Source organism: Lampris incognitus, chromosome 17 (genome assembly GCF_029633865.1).
Source record: "Lampris incognitus isolate fLamInc1 chromosome 17, fLamInc1.hap2, whole genome shotgun sequence".
NCBI classification, from domain to species: Eukaryota; Metazoa; Chordata; class Actinopteri; order Lampriformes; family Lampridae; genus Lampris; species Lampris incognitus.
The window spans coordinates 23,513,125-23,531,143 of NC_079227.1; the positions used below are offsets into that span (position 1 = coordinate 23,513,125).

Consider the following 18,019-nt stretch of genomic DNA (forward strand, 5'->3'; position numbering starts at 1 on the left):
GAGCTGCTTTTGTTAATTATCCACGCATCTCAGCAGTAAATGGAGTGTTCCTGCTTGCCTTTGGCTGTGTTACCTTCAAAGGGGGGCAAACATGAGATTTAAGGTAGGAAAAAAGAAGTACATAGTTAATAGATAATAGACATTTTATGTAAGTAGATGGCCTAGATACGAGGTTATTTCCAACACCATCGTTAATATTATTACCAAGAACCATGTAAAAACGTGAACGTTTTACTTGATCCTTTTTGATCCCGAGTTTACTTCCTGGAACTCGTGTCAGAATTTTGATACTCAAGATCAACAAACCGACTTCTGCCATCACATGTGCCTTTGGGCCATAAGAGAAAAAGGTTTGTTATTATCCTAATGTAAAAATTAATCTTATGTTCAGCCTAGCTTGATCTGCTGAAACAGACTAACCTTGATTTATCTTATTGTAAAAGCTAGCTGTCACACTCAGAAGGTCGTCCATGTTGTTTGGCAAGTGAAACTTGAATTTTGCAGATAATGCCTAGAAAACACAAAAACTAATCTGACCATTAACCCAGTAGGCAGGCCAGGAAAGAACAACTGAATGAATAAAACTTGCAAGGCGGACAAAAAGTAACACGTCATTTTGTTGTCTCCTTAGCCTCTTTTCCATCACTGATTCTTAAAGAGGCATGATGCCATCCATACATTACAAATATTCATTCATCCATTGTCCAAACCGCTTATCCTGCGGTCAGGGTTGCGGGGATGCTGGAGCCTATCCCAGTAGTCATTGGGCAGCAGGTGGGTAGACAACCTGGACAGGCCACCAGACCATCACAGGGCCGACACACACACACACACACACACACACATTCACACCTACGGACAATTTAGTACGGCCGAGTCACCTCACCTACATGTTTTTGGACTGTGGGAGGAAACCGGAGCACCCGGAGGAAACCCACACAGACACGGGGAGAACATGCAAACTTCACACAGAGGACGACCCGGGATGACCCATCAAGGATGGACTACCCAACTGGCTTGAACCCAGGACCTTCTTGCTGTGAGGCGACCACGCTAACCACTGCATCACCGTGCTGCTCTAATATATAAATATCAATAAATACAATATATACAAATATCTGCTTTAAAAAACACCTGCTCAAAATAAAAGTTACATGTTTGTGTTCAAGACAAATGTTTCGTTTGAATGCATAAATTAAAAAAAAAGAGTAAAAATATGCAAACAACATTTAGGCAATTGGTTCTCAAAGACTGATGATACTGATGGAATCTGTCATTGCTGAACACAGACTGTTTTGTATACAAACAGCAAATAGAGTCAAATGTAAAGCCATTTTGTTTCATAAAACATTCATCTTAATGTGTTTACTTCCTTTTACAATGGTAGTGGCAAAGAAAACCCAATCACTTAAGTAGGCCCAAGTCATGCCTTGTAATAACTCCACTACCCTCAGATAACGGCCATTAAATCAGACAAAATGTAAGCAAAATTTCTCTTACTACTTGGTGTTATCTGTCCATTAAAAGAAGCATGTTAACTTTTGGCCTCAATCTGTTAATGTTCTGCATAGCACAGGGTTGATGGCAGGGAAAAAAGGACACTTCTCAAACAAGTGCATTTTCAGCAACCCGTTATTCCAGTCTGCTATCCGGTTCAGAGTGACACAACCGCCAAAAAGGCAGTGTCCTCTAGACACACACAGGGACCACTTCAGAATGTCTTCATTAACGGATAACTTCAAAATGCTTGGGGCATCTGGGTAGCATGGCGGTCTATTGCATTGCCTACCCAAAAGGGATTGCCGGATCGAATCCCTGTTATCTCTGGCTCGGTTGGGCATCTCTACAGACACAATTGGCCGTGTCTGCGGGTGGGAAGCCGAATGTGGGTATGTGTCCTGGTCGCTGTACTAGCGCCTTCTCTAGTCGGTCAAGGTGCCTGTTTGGGGGGGGGGGGGCTGGAGGGAATAGCGTGATCCTCCCACATATGCTACATCCCCCCTGGCGAAACTCCTAACTGTCAGGTGAAAAGAAGCGGCGAGCAATTCCACATGTATTAGAAGAGGCATGTGGTAGTCTGCAGCCCTCCCCAGATCGGCAGATAGGGTGGAGCAGCGACCGGGACGGCTTGGAAGAGTGGGGTATTTGGCCAGATACAATTGGGGAGAAAAAAAAAAGGGGGGGGGAACTAAACTTCCAAATGCATGCTATGGCAGCTACAATGCCATTATTTGTCTCAGTGGGCATGGTGGCTCTGAGTGGACACCGACACAAATGCAGCTAAATGAAAGGACGCAAAAAAACTCCTTTCATCTGGCATGCCAAAGATGGTTGTTTTTCGCTTGTTGACTGGAGTTCTGTCATCCTCTGTTGAACCTTTGTAATTACAGACACCGGTTTCGATCTGTTGAGAACAACACGTGGTTGCAACACAGAGTAAAAGGATGTAAAAAAAAAAAAACAGATATGGAAGATGGAGTGTGTCAGTGGCTATAATTACACTCAGCCTGTGTGCATGCTGTCACCCACACAAAGTGAAATGGGAGGAAGAGAAGGAGTCCAGGGTTAAAGACACTGTTGCGGTGGGTGGTTTTCCCCCTCTAAGATCTTGGTTGTGCCTGCAACATGTCTTGCTGGTCACTGAAGCCCGCAATCAGCGCATTTTGTCAAAAGCTGAAGGCTGAGCCCAGGGGTGGAGAAGAAGGGTTCCACCTGCCCATCAGCCAGTCATGTTCTTCTTCTCTCTGAGTGACAGAAACTCTATTGTGGCGAGGTGTGTTTGCTGTAAACAGGTCGCAGTGCTGACAGCCTAAAATGACACCTTGCGTGTGAGGAGATTCGTCCTCGTAGCACAAAGGATGATTAGGCACTGTGGACAACTCCCATGAGAAGACACGCTTTACTGCTTTGAACAAAATCGTCCTCAGCTAGCTGACTGATTCATTTTGTTAGCATACCTGTTTATTACTCATCTCATGCACACCATGTCACCCTTTCAGACACAGTCACCTGTTTGTTTGTCACAGTTTGGTTGTAACAGGATCAGAACTTATAAGGACTATCAAAGCTGACAAAATATTTTAATGAAAATAAAAGCTTTCAAAAGCATAATAACTTACTAAACGTAAACCGGGATTGGGTTTAATACAGCTATTATATAAAAATAAGCTCCTCTCTGATATGCAGAAACAAATATTGACTACATCTATGATTGACTAGATGCAGCCTGCTAGTAACTGACAGCAAATGTGTTTAGTAACCATATAGAAATACAGTGTGCATGATGGACAAGACTTTCTATTTACTACGACCGTCACTACAGAGACAAGGGTTCGCGTCAATTTCACAAAGGGCCACATAGATTTTCTAAAGTCTCCCTGTACAAGCAAAAGGTACAAATATTTCTTAACCATACTCAAGCCATATGCTAAATTACATGGTAACACTGTTGATGCATATTTAAATTAAAAGACCAAATATTTTGAGATAAAATTACATAAACAAGCAAAGTCTCATTGTTCTTTCACATGAATGAGAGGATCTTTTAGTTTAACGGCACCAACAGCTGAGGTATGGGCCTATCTTGCAGAACACCATTTCTTTGCCCCCTCCGGCATTTTCCTTGAGGACATAAAAGCAGGTTTTGCAAGCTTTTATGATTTCATTAGAGAAAAAGACCAGTCTCCAACTGTCTATGGCTGCAAGAGATCCATTTGTACAGTTTGACATGGATTGGCACCCTGCAGATACCAGAGACAAAGGCTTTGAGGAAATTAAATATTAAACAGTACTGTCTAGTTAAATATTCATTTTAATCTACCACCGGATTAAAGACACCCATTGCGTTGGTCTGATCTCATTAAAAGTGAATTTCAATCCATTCTCCCCGAACAATTGACAGCTTGGTGGAAAATGGCAATCCAAACATGTAAAAGCTGCTAATAGCAAAGGTCAACTTGGTGTATTGTCCTCACAAAGCTGCTGGAAAAGCAGATCCCAGCAGCAGCAGTAGCTATGCTGAGGGTAGGATTAAGTTTGTTAGATCCATCTTTAGGCCAGACTACTAATGTGTTCCACCTTTGCCTCTATAAAGCACTCTATGAAAACACCTACCTTAGTGATTCAGAAGATTTTCATTAAGTCAATTCCACAGTCATAAAACGGTACAAGCTTGAGTAACAGTATTGGATGGAACTCTACTGCTAACACCCTCAATACCCCATCCTATGTTCCTTTTTTTGGGGGGGGGGGGGTGTTTCTCCCTTTTACACCATTCTTCTAAGCCATCCCAGTCGCTGCTCCACCCCCTCTGCTGATCCGGGGAGGCTGCAGACTACCATATGCCTCCTCCAATACATGTGGCGTCACCAGCCGCTTCTTTTCACCAGACAGTGTAGAGTTTCACCAGGGGCACATAGCGTGTGGGAGGACCACGCGATTCCCTCCCGTTCCCCCTCCCCCCGAACAGGTGCCCTGACCGACCAGAGGAGGCACTAGTGCAGCAAACAGGACACATACCCACATCCGCCTTCCCAGCCTCATACACGGCTAATTGTGTCTATAGGGACGCCCAACCAAGCCAGAGGTAACACAAGGACTCGAGCTGGCGATCCCCGTGTTGGTAGGCAATGGAATAGACCGCTATGCTACCCGGACGCCCCCTCCCCCCACCCTACGACACATTTTATATCAGTTTGTGTTCAATCCAAACACATAAACCTTAACCTCAGCATAGTGGTCAATTTGGATCTATTCAAAATAATTCCACCAGTGGACTGAGGCATAAAGATGCTGGGCTGTTGGGGAGGGTGGGGGTAATTTTCAAGCAGAACAAAGTCTCCATGGCGAGGCTAGCAATGTCATAATGCACAAGGTATTCTGCGGCCTATTTGAAACCAAATCTTGTGTCCCTACCTCTCAGTAGGGGACAGACACATATCCAGGGTTGAGGGGTTTCATTGTCTTTGAAGATATGGTGGTTGGTAGAGTTTTTTTTTTTTTGGTTTAAACTGAGCTCTGTGAGGTTTTGTTTCGGATAATAATTCTCTCAAGAGGTACTATGTAATGTGAGGTAGCCCAAAGTATGAGGAGAGGAGCCAAATCTCGAAAATTGTTTCGGGTAACCTTGAAAGTTGGGGCCCGATGGCAATGCAGAAAGCCCAGTTTGGGGGATTGATTTGCGGTAGGTGGCTGGCACTGTTTATGGAACACTATATCCTGTCTTAACGTTGTCTGAAACATTAAAGACAAGCACCATCTCCAGAAATGTGTTGGTATATGCCAATGCAGTGAAGGCCACCTACCCTGGAACTGTATGGAGTCTTGTCAAATATAGAACAGCGTAGTATAAAGAAAATTAGTACACCCACTTGTAGTATTCACAAGTGAATATCATAATGGCACTTGGTAAAAATTTACCTCACTCCACCTCTGAATACATAGCTTTATTTGAACAATTATGGGAATACAAGGCCTCTTGTAAACGTTTTAATCGTTTTAAAAGAAATAGTAAAGAACAATTTCAATCTCAAGAAGTACCAACTACACATGAAAAGACTTGACTTGTCATTAGGAGAGCTTACATTTAATCTTTACGCTCATTTTGTGTCTCAGTGCATTGCCTCTGCTGAGTTTCCCTGTGAATGCAAATAGCATTTTCAGAAAAGCATTGGCAGATATGCAAAGAGTACCCATTCTGTACCTTAATTCAGAGGCGAAAGTAAAGTGTCCCATCAGCATTCTCGAGCAATAACCTAATTGGGGACTTAATATTAAATGAATACGTTTAGCTGCCTTAGCAAGTAATGGCCGGCCTATGACACTAATGCATTATGGACAAAAGCTACTAAAACTGTTATACTACCAGATGTGTGCATTATGTGGACCTGATTATCGCCAAACTTCACTCATTATGAAGCAGCTCTGTGTAGATTTAGGAAGATTTTGAATCTATGAAATGCCAAAAAAAAAAAAAAAAACGCTTTAGAAGGGAATAAATCAAGCATTTGAAAGTGAAAACTGGATCCACAGTAAAGATAACTGCTTGGTAGTGGAGGTCTAACTCTGTAATGGAAGAACAACGAAAAGAAGCACATCTAAGTTTATTTTAGGTTTCTTTTGAATGGAAGTTCATTTTAAAAAAGATTTTTTTATGAGTGAGGACATTTGAACAGCATTCTAAAATAAGTTCTACGCCTTTGAAAATCTTTATTTTTCATTATCAATACCAAGTGCAGCTTTTAATTAGGTCAACCAACAAAAAAAGAAGAAAAATAGTAACATTATCATTATGGGTATAACCCTGAAGTATACTGATAGCACAATCGTCTGTATAACCTTCTCCCCATGTTCAGCCATGTCTCCATACGCTTGAAGGAGTTCACAAAGATGAACACAGAAGGAGGTAGGAGGGTAAATAATACATGCCTCCACAGGAAAAAAGGGAGCAGGGTGTAGCGTAGAGTGGTAGGAGTGGATGGGCCGGGGGGCTAGTGGGGGCTCGCTTGTGCGTGCCAGCCTCAGACAGCTCACCACAGGAGACACACAGACACAAAAGACAACTCACTGTCATGGTCATGAAAGGAAAAATGACACTAGACAGCCACAAAACAAGCCAACTTGTATTTTCATCAAAACAAACACGCAGGCTGACAGTGTGACTTACACTAAAGCCACTGTCAAAATAGTCCAGCAGTCCTATTTTGACAGTAAAAGGCCACATCAGTTCTTGTTAGCACTCCTAGGGAGTAAAGATTGCCTTGGGTCTTTTAGGCTGCAGCTTGAAACTTTCTTCTGACCAAATTATCCAATTAGTTGAAGTGGTGGCCAGAATTGAGGGTGATGATGGCTGGAACACCCAGGGAGCCTGTGCCTGGTGTCAGCCCCCAGGCTTTGGAAGGCCAGACCACCTCCAGGACCTACTCTGCCAACTCAACCTCCAACAGCCAGACTCCTGTTTTGTGGAAACAGAAGAAGTGCTGAGAAAAATGCCTGTGCCTGCCCATAACTTCGCCTGGTCCATGTAGCAGAATAAAAACTGTAGCAGTAAGGAGTTTACACAAACAATAATCCAGAATGGTCCCTGAGCCCAATTTATATTTGAAATACAAATCAGTACACTACCTCTTCTGCTTGGTCCTACTGTCAAACAATCTCTGAATTCAACAATGGAACGGAAACAACAGCAAAAATCCTTTTGACTGCTGTGAGAAACTCCAGATGGTGACATGCCATTGTTACGTGACTCCAAGTGCTTACACCCTTCCATCAGTTTCTTAAATGGGGAAGCATTTTAAGAAAAGAAGCCACAACATCTCTTTGTGCCCAATGGGCATTTCCCCACGGGACAAAGAGCTGCCTTGGCTTTTTGACAGCACAACCGAAGGTCTGGCTGCCACTTACAGGAGACACACAGCCAAGTATTTTCTCCACCTTAGGAAATGTTTTCTCTCTTTCCTCAAGGTAATTCAGCAGATGTGCGGTCGCACACCCACACGCTTCCCTACACTCCTCTGCCTCTTCAGTCGCTTAACATTAAAAGATTAGGGCGGACCAGAGGCATCCATAGGAAGTGATCCTGAGAAGGATCTTCCTCTGCTTTGATTTGTTTGTCTAGCTTTTGTTTGATTAGTCATACAAAAAAGCCCCCTAGCTTTGATCACACCTAACCACATCGACGGTGCAGCACCACTTCTTTTATGATGAAAGGGTGAAGAGAGAGAGAGAGAGAGAGAGAGAGAGAGAGAGAGAGAGAGAGAGAGAGAGAGAGAGAGAGAGAGAGAGAGAGAGAGAGAGAGAGAGAGAAAGAGAAAAAAGTTGGCACCACATCTAAAGGTAGGCTTTTTTCCCTACTTCATATCCCACTTACAATTCTGGCATTATGAAAACCAAAAGGCTGACCAAAGCACTGAGATCTGTTACACACAGGTGAGGGTGTGTCTCTTCAAGGAGACACAAAGAGCTGACAGATGATCCTGAGGAGTGTCAGGCCGATGCAGCAGAGATCAGAGTGTCGCCGAAGAGGCAGAGCAACGGCTGATTATATGTCGCACACGACATCCCTCAAGTGTCTGTGCGTATAATTAGCCTGAAGAAAATTACATTCTCCTCCAAACAAAGCAAAACCCAAAACTACTTGAACGTCAAATGTACGGGGACGTGTAAACACAACTAGAAAGAAAAAGCTACAAAATTAACATTTTAACTGTCTTGTACTGAAAATATATTTTGACAATATTATTACAAGCATGTAAAAGAATGACAGGATTCCCGGCTTGACTTAGTCTGATTTCTTAAGTTAGTCTCCCTTTGAAAAAGGCTCTCTGTGAAAAAAAATCCAATATCGCTTTCTAGCCATTTAATGCCATGCACAGATCTGTCAGAACAACAGACGTGGGGCATGAATGAATCTGAGGTGTAAAAAGAAGTCTTGGAACCGTGTGCCAACTGCTAGCCACAAAGAGTCCCCACCCAAAAAAAAAAAAAAAAAAAACCTGGTCCTCAAATGCAGATGCTAGCGCTGATGAGTCTCAGGCTTTGCAAGTAACACAAGCTAATATTATAACTGGATCCATTTCTACGTCAGTGTAGAAATACTTACAAAAACCATTTTGAGGAATTTTAACAATACTATAAATTCTGACACAATTCAACCGCAACTCCCCCCCAAAAAATAACAAGGCCTCTTAAATATCTCTCTTATATGGCATTTAGCCTACTTGCTGGGATCTGATCCGTCTCTAGCGCTGTACATCTTTACAGAGGAACTTCAAGCCCAAGCATCAACCCTTTAATGTTCCTACCCATTAAGACCTTAAAGCAAATGCACTTCAAACACAACAAATCTACAGAATAACTATTTGCCCTTTACTATACACTACCTCATCTCATCAACCCCTTGTGTTTGGTCTGAATACTTAACAATGCTCGTTTCAAACTTGGCCAAACCCAACACCTCACTCCAGCCAATCAGCTAAGAGAGCAACCCAACAGTGAACCAAACATGGGCCAAACAGTCATTTCAAACACTTTTATGGATCGTTTTAGCACTCAAGATGGAACATTTTTCAAAGTGTCTATCATAAAATGTTCTCCAACTCAAAACACGCCTATCAAAATAGTCTTGATGCAATAAATCTCACCCAGCAGGGTGAAAAAACATCAAGCTATTTGCAGTTACAGTTAGATCCTTGGAACTTTACCATCCCATGATTTGCTTTGGCCCAGAGCAAAAATAAGGCCTAGCTGGGGGCGACTAAAGGATGCTGTTCAAAGTCAAATGACATTCTTTTAAATGAAATGTGAACCCAAGTTGTAGCCCAGTCTCAAAACTGAATCAGCTGAGAAGATGAAGAATGACAGGACTGATGTTCAGAGTGGGCCCGTGGACAGAAGGAGCAAGTGGCTGCTGCCCCTCACATCTCTCAGCACTGAGGGGTCTGGGTCACCCTCCTCAGCCTATGAAGGAGGGGACATTTTTCAAATACCTACATATTTACACACCTGCTGCAGTGGAAGGTGGAGGTGCACAGGGAAGGGAAGGCGCAGCTCAGTTTCATGTCACTGATGAGATGAGACAATGTAATGCTACCCCGAGAGATGGATTGACTGACACTATTCAAACCTGACCACAAAAACATAACTGTGCAAATACTTGCACATTCATATCCACAGACATCACCCCTTGAGAAAACACAAGGGGAAAAATGGCACTGTGACAGAATGTAAGGTCAGAGCCAAGAAGATGAGTGTGTGGACAAATTGGTAGTTTGGTTAACCTTGGTCAGGACTCCGCTCCAGTTGTGAACAAGGAAGGCGGTGCATGGATGGATTGCGGCTGGCTGAGGGGGTGTTGCTTTATGGCCCTTAGGGCAGGAACCTGCAGTGTAATCAGGGCCTCTTCCAAATTACAGGCCCAAGTTGCTGCTAAGTGGAGTTCAACCCAGGGCTGAAGTAGTGGTCACCCATTAAACTAATATTCTTAAGTCACAGAGTGCATTCCTATACCAAATTCAGCACTAGGCAACAAAGGGATGCCCTGATTTTAAGCATCTGGGCAAGACAGCTCTTCTTTATTTATAGTTACGGAAAAAGCTTTCAGTAAGGAAATAATAACAGCATTACAGTCCTCCGTTAATGCATTTTTGGGATATGCAGCAAAGGAGGAATGCAGCGCAGATCAAACAAAGGGCTGTTCTGGCTCCTGCAGCATTTTCTAAAAACAATAGGTGACAAGAGGGGAACATTCATGTTTGAATTACAGTATGAGGAAAATCATTTTGGTCTCACAAAATTAATAGACATCTTGCCACCACTAAATCCTCATTTACTTCCAACAAAAGGAAAAATAAACACAATAAAGACATAATTGGCGCCTTGGAATTATCATGTAAACATTGTTAAGCCAGATCTTTTTTTTGTACTGTATTACAATTCCCAAAATGATGACCCAGGCCACATGTTTTATATTTGTGGTTTTGTTATTTAGTTCTAGTTAAACATTTAGTTTATATCCCTATTAAAATCTGAACTTAAAAAGGCACACCTGGAGTAGGTTCAGCCATTTTGCTTAACAACCCACTCAGAGGGAATATTAAAAAAGCTGCCTGGAAACAGCATAAAGAAGAGAACAAGAATTAAGGGTATAATCTTGTTTCTTCTGTGTTGCACACACTATATGGTGAGTGCACATTGAGGTGCTTTAATGCCAATTTTTTTTATAAAATTTTTTTCTTCTCCCTTTTTCTCCCCAATTGTATCTGGCCAATTATCCCACTCTTTCGAGCTGTCCCGGTCACTGCTCCACTCCCTCTGCCGATCCGGGGAGGGCTGCAGACTACCACATCTCCTCCAATACATGTGCAGTCGCCAGCTGCTCCTTTTCACCTGACAGTGAGGAGTTTCACAAGGACATAGCGTGTGGGAGGATCATGCTATTCCCCCTCCATCCCGACTGACCAGAGGAGGCGCTAGTGCAGCGACCAGGACACACTCATATCCAGCTTCTCACCCGCCGACATGGCCAATTGTGTCTGTAGGGACGCCCGACCAAGCCGAAGGTAAAATGGGGATTCGAATCACCGATCTCCATGTTGGCAGGCAATGGAATAGACCACTACGCTACCCAGATACCCTTTAATGCCAAATTTGACACGTAACCAGATTTAACTAGCATTAAAAACAGAACTTGATACAGAACTGAAGATGAGCTGTCATGATAATGCTAAATGCTAATGTTATAAATGCATTGACTGTGTTGCCATGGTAATCGAAAAAACAATTTTTTTAACCCGCCACTTTGCACAGGAATGTATCAAGACCAAAAAGAAAAGTTTTCACGTTAAAAGCACTGACTTCTTTGATTCCATAGACTTGGGTGTTTAAAGGACACATATTATTAGGTTATCTCCACTGTCTAAACCAGCAGGTTATGTTGCTAAAATCTTTGCTTTCCCTTCCATATTTTTATTGCTCCACAGCAAAATGGTAAATTTTGTATTCTACTTGTCAACTATGAATATACATTCATCCATCCATTATCCAAACCGCTTATCCTGCCCTCAGGGTCACTGCAGTCTATCCCAGTAGTCATTGGGCAGCAGGTGGGGAGACACCCTGGACAGGCCACTAGTCTCACTCACTCACTCACTCACTCACTCACTCACTCACTCACTCACTCACTCACTCACTCACTCACTCACACAGACACACACAATTTAGTACGGCCGATTCACCTGACCTGCATGTCTGGACTGTGGGAGAAAACCAGAGCACCCAGAGGAAACCCATGCAGACACGGGGAGAACATGCAAACTCTATACAGAGGACGACCCCCAAGGTTGGACTACCCTGGGGCTCGAATCCGGGACCTTCTTGCTGTGAGGCGAATGCGCTAACCACTGTGCCACCGTGCCGCCTCTGAATATACAGTGGATATAAAAGGTCTACAAACCCCTGATAAATGGCAGGTTTTTGTGATGTAAAATATTGAAACCAAGATAAATCATGTCAGAACTTTTTCCACCATTTAAAATGTGAAATTGTGACCTATAAAATTTAAGTGGGGGGAAAAAAAATCAAACATTTTAGGAAAAAAAAAAAAGAAAAGAAAAAGAAATTACAAAACGTACAATAACTTGGTTGCGTAAGTGTGCACAGCCTTTTATAATTGGGGATCTGGCTGTGTTCGGAATTAACCAATCACATTTAAACTAGTACACCTGCCATCAGTGAAGTTCAGCTGATCCTGTAGGATTTTCCTGACTTCTTCTTGGTTGCATCCAACTGCAAAAGCCATGGTCCACAAAGAGCTTACAAAGCATGAACGGGGGTCTCATTGCTGAAAGGAATTGATCAGGAGAGTGGTACAAAAGAATTTCCAAGGCATTAGATATACCATGGATCACAGCTGAGAGGAGAGGAGAAACAAACATGACCACAAATGACAGCAAAACAGAGTAGAGACTTTATTTCATTCACCTAATTTATGGGTACTCATTTCATTTCAGCTCACTGTGAGATTTTCTACTGTGTTTTACTGTCATTTATGGTTACGCTACACTCCTCTGGTCTCTGTGGTTCAGTGAGGCTGGGGCTGCCCCCCCACACACACACACACACAGAGTGTGCACATACTGGGTGGGGTGGGGGGGGGGTGTTACAAACCAGAAACTATTTATTCATTGAATTTACAGAAAAATGCGCTAAATCGTGATATGTATCGTTATCCGGATATAACATTACCTATATTGGGATATGAGATTTTGGTCATATCACACAGCCCTAGTGGAGGGAATCATGAATAGCTCCAAATACCAGTCAATTCTGATGCAAAACCTTCAGGCGTTTACTGAAAAGCTTATGATGAAGAGGAAGTTCACCTTTCAGCATGACAACAACCCAAAGATAACATCCAAATCAACAAAGAAATGGCTTCACCAAAAGATCAACGTTTTGGAATTAACCAGCCAGAGCACAGACTTGAATCTAATAGAGAATCTGTGGGGTGACCCGAAGAGGGCCGTGCACAGGAGATGCCCTCTCAATTTGACGGCTCTAGAATGTTTTTGCAAGAAAGAGTGGGAAAATATTGCCAAGTCAAGATGTGCCAAGCTGATAGACTCTTACCCAAAACACGGGGTGTGCTGTAATAAAACCGAAAAGTACTTCAACAAAGTATTAGTTTAGGAGTGTGCACACTTATGCAACCAGGTTATTGTAAGTTTTTCTGTTTGTTTTTTTTCTTTTCCCGAAAAGGTTTCTGTTTGTTGTTCACTTGAATTTTATAGGTTGCAATTTCACATTAAATGTAGAAAAAATTTCTGACATGACTTCTCGGTTTCATTTTTTACATCACAAAAACCCGCCACCTCTACTTTTCACTGCAGCAGGTATGTTAACATCCTAACCCAGGTGGTGTGCTCCTACCTCTACATACACAGCGGTGGCATATTAAACATTATAAAATTGAGGTGAAATTTATCAAACCATAACTGCTGAGCAGAGATCATAAGGGGATGATAAAATGTAATATGGTGGCTATACACCCATAAGTAGGGAATATATTGATTGCATGACTTATAAAATCCTATGCTGCTTTGGCTTGTGCTTTGACTGGATATGATGTGTAGCAAATACAAGTATAGGCAGATAAAGGCTGGGTAGAGAACTTGTTCTGAATCAGAACTAATAATAATTTCCAAGAACCAAGTATTTGTTGAGAAACCTTCAAATCCAATTATTGAATCCTAAAAGCGAAGCTCGAGTCACATTCAAAAATATGTGAAATAGGCTTAGGCGATAAAATGACAGCGATATGTACCAGCGATAGGAACTTCATCAATAGCAATAAGAAAATTGTTTGATAGAATGTTCGATAGTTTCACTCAAATGCATTAAATGCAAACCACCATGAAAACACACAATGAATATGCGTGCTCCCTCCCTGGCTCATAAGCAGCCTATCATATCCCTTGATAATATAGTGACATACAGGTGAGTGACATACCAGCAGCCAATCATTTAACAGGTGTGTTGCTCAGTAGCATGTGACACAACAACAGAAACAGTGTGGTGTGAGAAAATGAGTGCAGACGGTGAGGAAATTGTTGATAAAAAAAGGACAGGTCAGCTTGCCAGTTTTTTTTTTTTTTTAAGTCTGACCAATATAAGAACACCGTGGTGATTAAATTCAAAGAAAGGAGGTCGAATTCAAAATAAAGTGGTTAAATTCAACATTTTTTCGCCTGGTCTTAATTAAAAATAGGTCATTACAAATCAATAATTATCCATAGACTGAAATTAAACAATTTATCGTTTACATTTTTCAGCTATATCGCCCAGCCTTAATGTGAAATGCGTTAAACATTAAAAAATGTAGAAAAGGCTTTAGTCAACTGCTAAGACATGCTGGCAAAATGTCTTGATCACTAGTTGTATGTCAACACAGCATGTAAACTATTTATGACACAGCTGACTGGAGCTTTACTCAACAAAACAGCAATCTGCAACCACTGCAGAAAGTTAAGTTATTGCAAGAGAGGAAATACCTTGAATTGGTTGAAAAATTTACTGCAGCATGATTTGAACCTGAAAGAATACCACTTTCAAAGTCTCTCGCTGTCCCAATCATCATAGCAACCCAGATTCAGCAAGTTCTACTGCTGTTAACACCAAACTCAGATACTACACACAAACAGCAGATATATAGCTATTATATGACAAGATAGGGAACGAGGTTTTATATTTCTCTTCAATATGAGTTCAAAGAGCAATAGTATATCTCTTCCCCGGAGAGCTCCAGGTTAAAGAAATGCCATTCACTGCTGCAATGAAAGCGCAGATGAGTATGGGCAGTCAATGTCACCGAGGAGTGACAAAATATGTCATGAGGGGATTACATGCCTTCTCAACTGTTGAGTCTCCTTTATGTAAAGGACATCAATTATGGGTTTTACCTTCATATAACGTATTCATTCATATCCTGCTATTTTTATGTTAAAATTGGAAATATGTATATGAATTCTAAAGAATGATGGCATGTACATGTAGTAGTTTTGAATTTAATGATGCAGGGAGATGACCACCATCCTAATCCCCAAATTCTATATTGAGGTAATAGTTTTTGCTTTTGAATCATTTTGGTTTATCACTCCAAATTTACATTAATAATTGGAACCAGATTTGATGGAATGAACAAAATCCAAAAAATATCGAGGCAACTGACCTGGTTAATTGAATTAGCAGTACATGATGCTAACCCTGTTCCGAGACAAGACAGAAAGAAGATGGCTGGGTCAAAGGGCACTGGAGCCATTGCATAGCCAGCTGCTGCAGTTACAACCACAAGTGCTGAAACCCAAAATGTAAAAGAAAATCATCAGATGGAATAATTTAATACATTTTGAAAATGCACAGAAAAGGATTTGGCTAAGTATAATGGTGCTTTTGAGTGTAAAAATAAAAAAGCAGCCCGCACACTGTGTATATCTGCTCAGTGTTTAATAGCAAGATCGACATTTTTAATCCCAAAAGGATCTTCATCATGAATCTAAACAATCTTGCCCTTAAACACAATGGGAGCAGATTTACAGCTTGTGGACATTACATTTTTCAATTTGATGCTCTGTCTGTCTTGCAACTGATTATTAGATTGGGTGTGCTTGCTCTACTTTTTGTAAGTATAATGGTACTTTAAACATTTATTAATGGAATATAGACTACAAGAAAATGTGAAGTCATTTTAGTCAAATTGTCACAGCACCCCCAAAATCAAAACTTTGGCAGTTATGTTTTCAACCAGTTAAATTCAACCAAGTCTAGCACTCAACAAAACGCATAACAATCGAATATTAGCAATTTTCTTACATTTTTAATATACTAGATTAACAGTAACTCCTCATGTTGAATTTATCAACTTATTACACCAATAAATGATAAGCCTCTGTAGTAATCCTTATGTACATTACCTGTGAGCTTGATTTTGGCAAGTCTGGCATAGACGTCTAATAGATCATTTGGATCAACTTTTAGCTCCTTCCATTGCCTGTCTAGACGGGCCTCTTTGGCCTCATCGGTCTCCACCTGCACATGGGGAGTCTCATCAGAGGTCATCTCATTGGACAAAGATATTCTCTGTGCTACATTCTTTGCTGTAGTGGGTAGGATGGATATTGAAGGCTGTGCCAGTGCTTCCCTTGTAGCCTCTTCTGGCTGTGGCATGCGTTCTGCCACAACAGGATCAATAGCTGGTACATGCTGCACCTGCCTATCAACACTGTCATCCCGCTCATCCACAATGGTCAGGACAGGTGACCGTTTAGGGATGGCTCGTTGCTGAAGATCACTATTAATTTTTGAGACATACTGAAAGTGACAACAACAAAACAATGATTTAGGACAATATATTTATTGTAAGATTTATTGTCTGCAAACACCATCAATGAACCATGGTATAGATAGCTGTTAATTACCTATCAAAAACACATTTTCCACATTAAACTTTGAAAATGTTGAAGATTTGCTTGTCTGACGCTTATCTACAACTAATTTCAGTGCCTTTGCTCATTCACAGAATACAGAACACATGATAAAAGTGGACAACTGAGACCCACCTGGCGTTTCAAAAAATTAAGATGCTGATAAGTGACCCAAGTTGATGGATCCCTTCGATAGAGCTTAATAAGGCCGCAAACACTTTGGGGACTCCTTGAGACATTTCTAACCAATTTCTGGTTCACACTGGCACCAACCAGACCTGATACAAAAACAGGAGGTATTGATATATAACCAGTACGCAGCATGATAATGTGACCATACAAAAAAAGGTGGAAACATTTTGGTCGTAAATGTGGAGCCAACTAGTGCAATTCTAAACACACGTTACACATAACAGGCTGAATGTGCAGATTACAAAATTGTTGCATGAAGTAACCTTGGCACTCTCGTATTGCTGCATTTTTGAAAAGCATTTCCTGGCAAAATTAAACAACGCCAATAACACGAGCTTTGTAAGCTTAGTGCCTTAGCAAGGTAGAGATAGCTTTAGCACAGCCTGCTGACTTCTATTTAAGGTCACAACTAGCCAATCGTCACCCACTCCACGCAGAGACGCTATCTAAATTAGCTGGCTTTGCTAAGATAGCTAGCCACCCGGCTGAGGGAGACGGGAGTATTGTCAAAACGCGAGCATTCAAAATGACTTTCGAATACGACGCTATGTTGAATAAGACCGTTCAATGTCATTGCATTACCTGTCAGCCGGCCACATGGTGTTTTAAACATGTTTTTAGTGCATAAAGCCGGTTCCCGGTTTGTCCTCTTCACATGTAGTGAGCCGCCATTATGACCTCGCTGGGTAAAGACGATCACTTCCGGTGTTAGATAAACGTCCGCTTCCTCGAAAGCATACGACTGCATGAAAGTTGACGCAGATAGAATAGAACAGGTTCAAGCCACCTCCGCACATAGAAATAAAAGGACAATTAGTTTTATTATGAGGGGATTAGAAGGAAGAGAGACGCCATTTTTTAGAAAGCTGACGCAAATGATATTACATGGCCAAAGTAAACGAAACGAAGTTATTGCAGGTGTTTATCATGTTGCTAAGTTCGTGAAAAAGAGATTTCAAACTGATATTAATTTCGGTCCTTGGATTTTTTTTTTATTCCTTTAAGTTATCAGTCCGTAATTCTGGTCTAAACTTTGTTTGTGCAATAGCCCGCTTTTATTTCGTTTTATGTATATCTTGTTTTGTTTTTGATTCTTTTTGTTTCATCCAACGTCAATATATTTGGTTATTTTTGTTTGAGTATGCATGCGTGAGAGTGTGTGGAGCACGGTAATTATCTTGTATATGTGTGGTGGCCAGTGATAGAGAAATTGCACACAAAAAATCAATGAGACGAGGATCCTTCAAAATAAGACTTTTATTGATATATCAACAAAGTCTGAGTCACTCTGCAGCCCTGACTCAGACTGTTGATTCGTCAATAAAAGTCTTATTTTGAAGGATCCTCGTCTC

At 41.4% G+C, this 18,019-nt stretch overlaps 1 protein-coding gene across 1 annotated transcript in view; it reads right to left on the reverse strand.

Annotated features, from left to right (window-relative positions):
* LOC130127701 (protoheme IX farnesyltransferase, mitochondrial) overlaps positions 1–17,340 on the reverse strand; it is a 54,237-nt gene extending 36,897 nt beyond the window's left edge. Inside the window, exons 1-4 of the mRNA XM_056297418.1 lie at positions 17,250–17,340; positions 16,611–16,753; positions 15,966–16,362; positions 15,224–15,348 (exon numbers count right to left, since the gene is read on the reverse strand). Of these exons, the coding sequence (XP_056153393.1) occupies positions 15,224–15,348; positions 15,966–16,362; positions 16,611–16,753; positions 17,250–17,280 (696 nt within the window). The 5' untranslated portion in view covers positions 17,281–17,340. The remainder of the gene's footprint in view (positions 1–15,223; positions 15,349–15,965; positions 16,363–16,610; positions 16,754–17,249) is intronic.
* Positions 17,341–18,019: the final 679 nt, after the last annotated feature.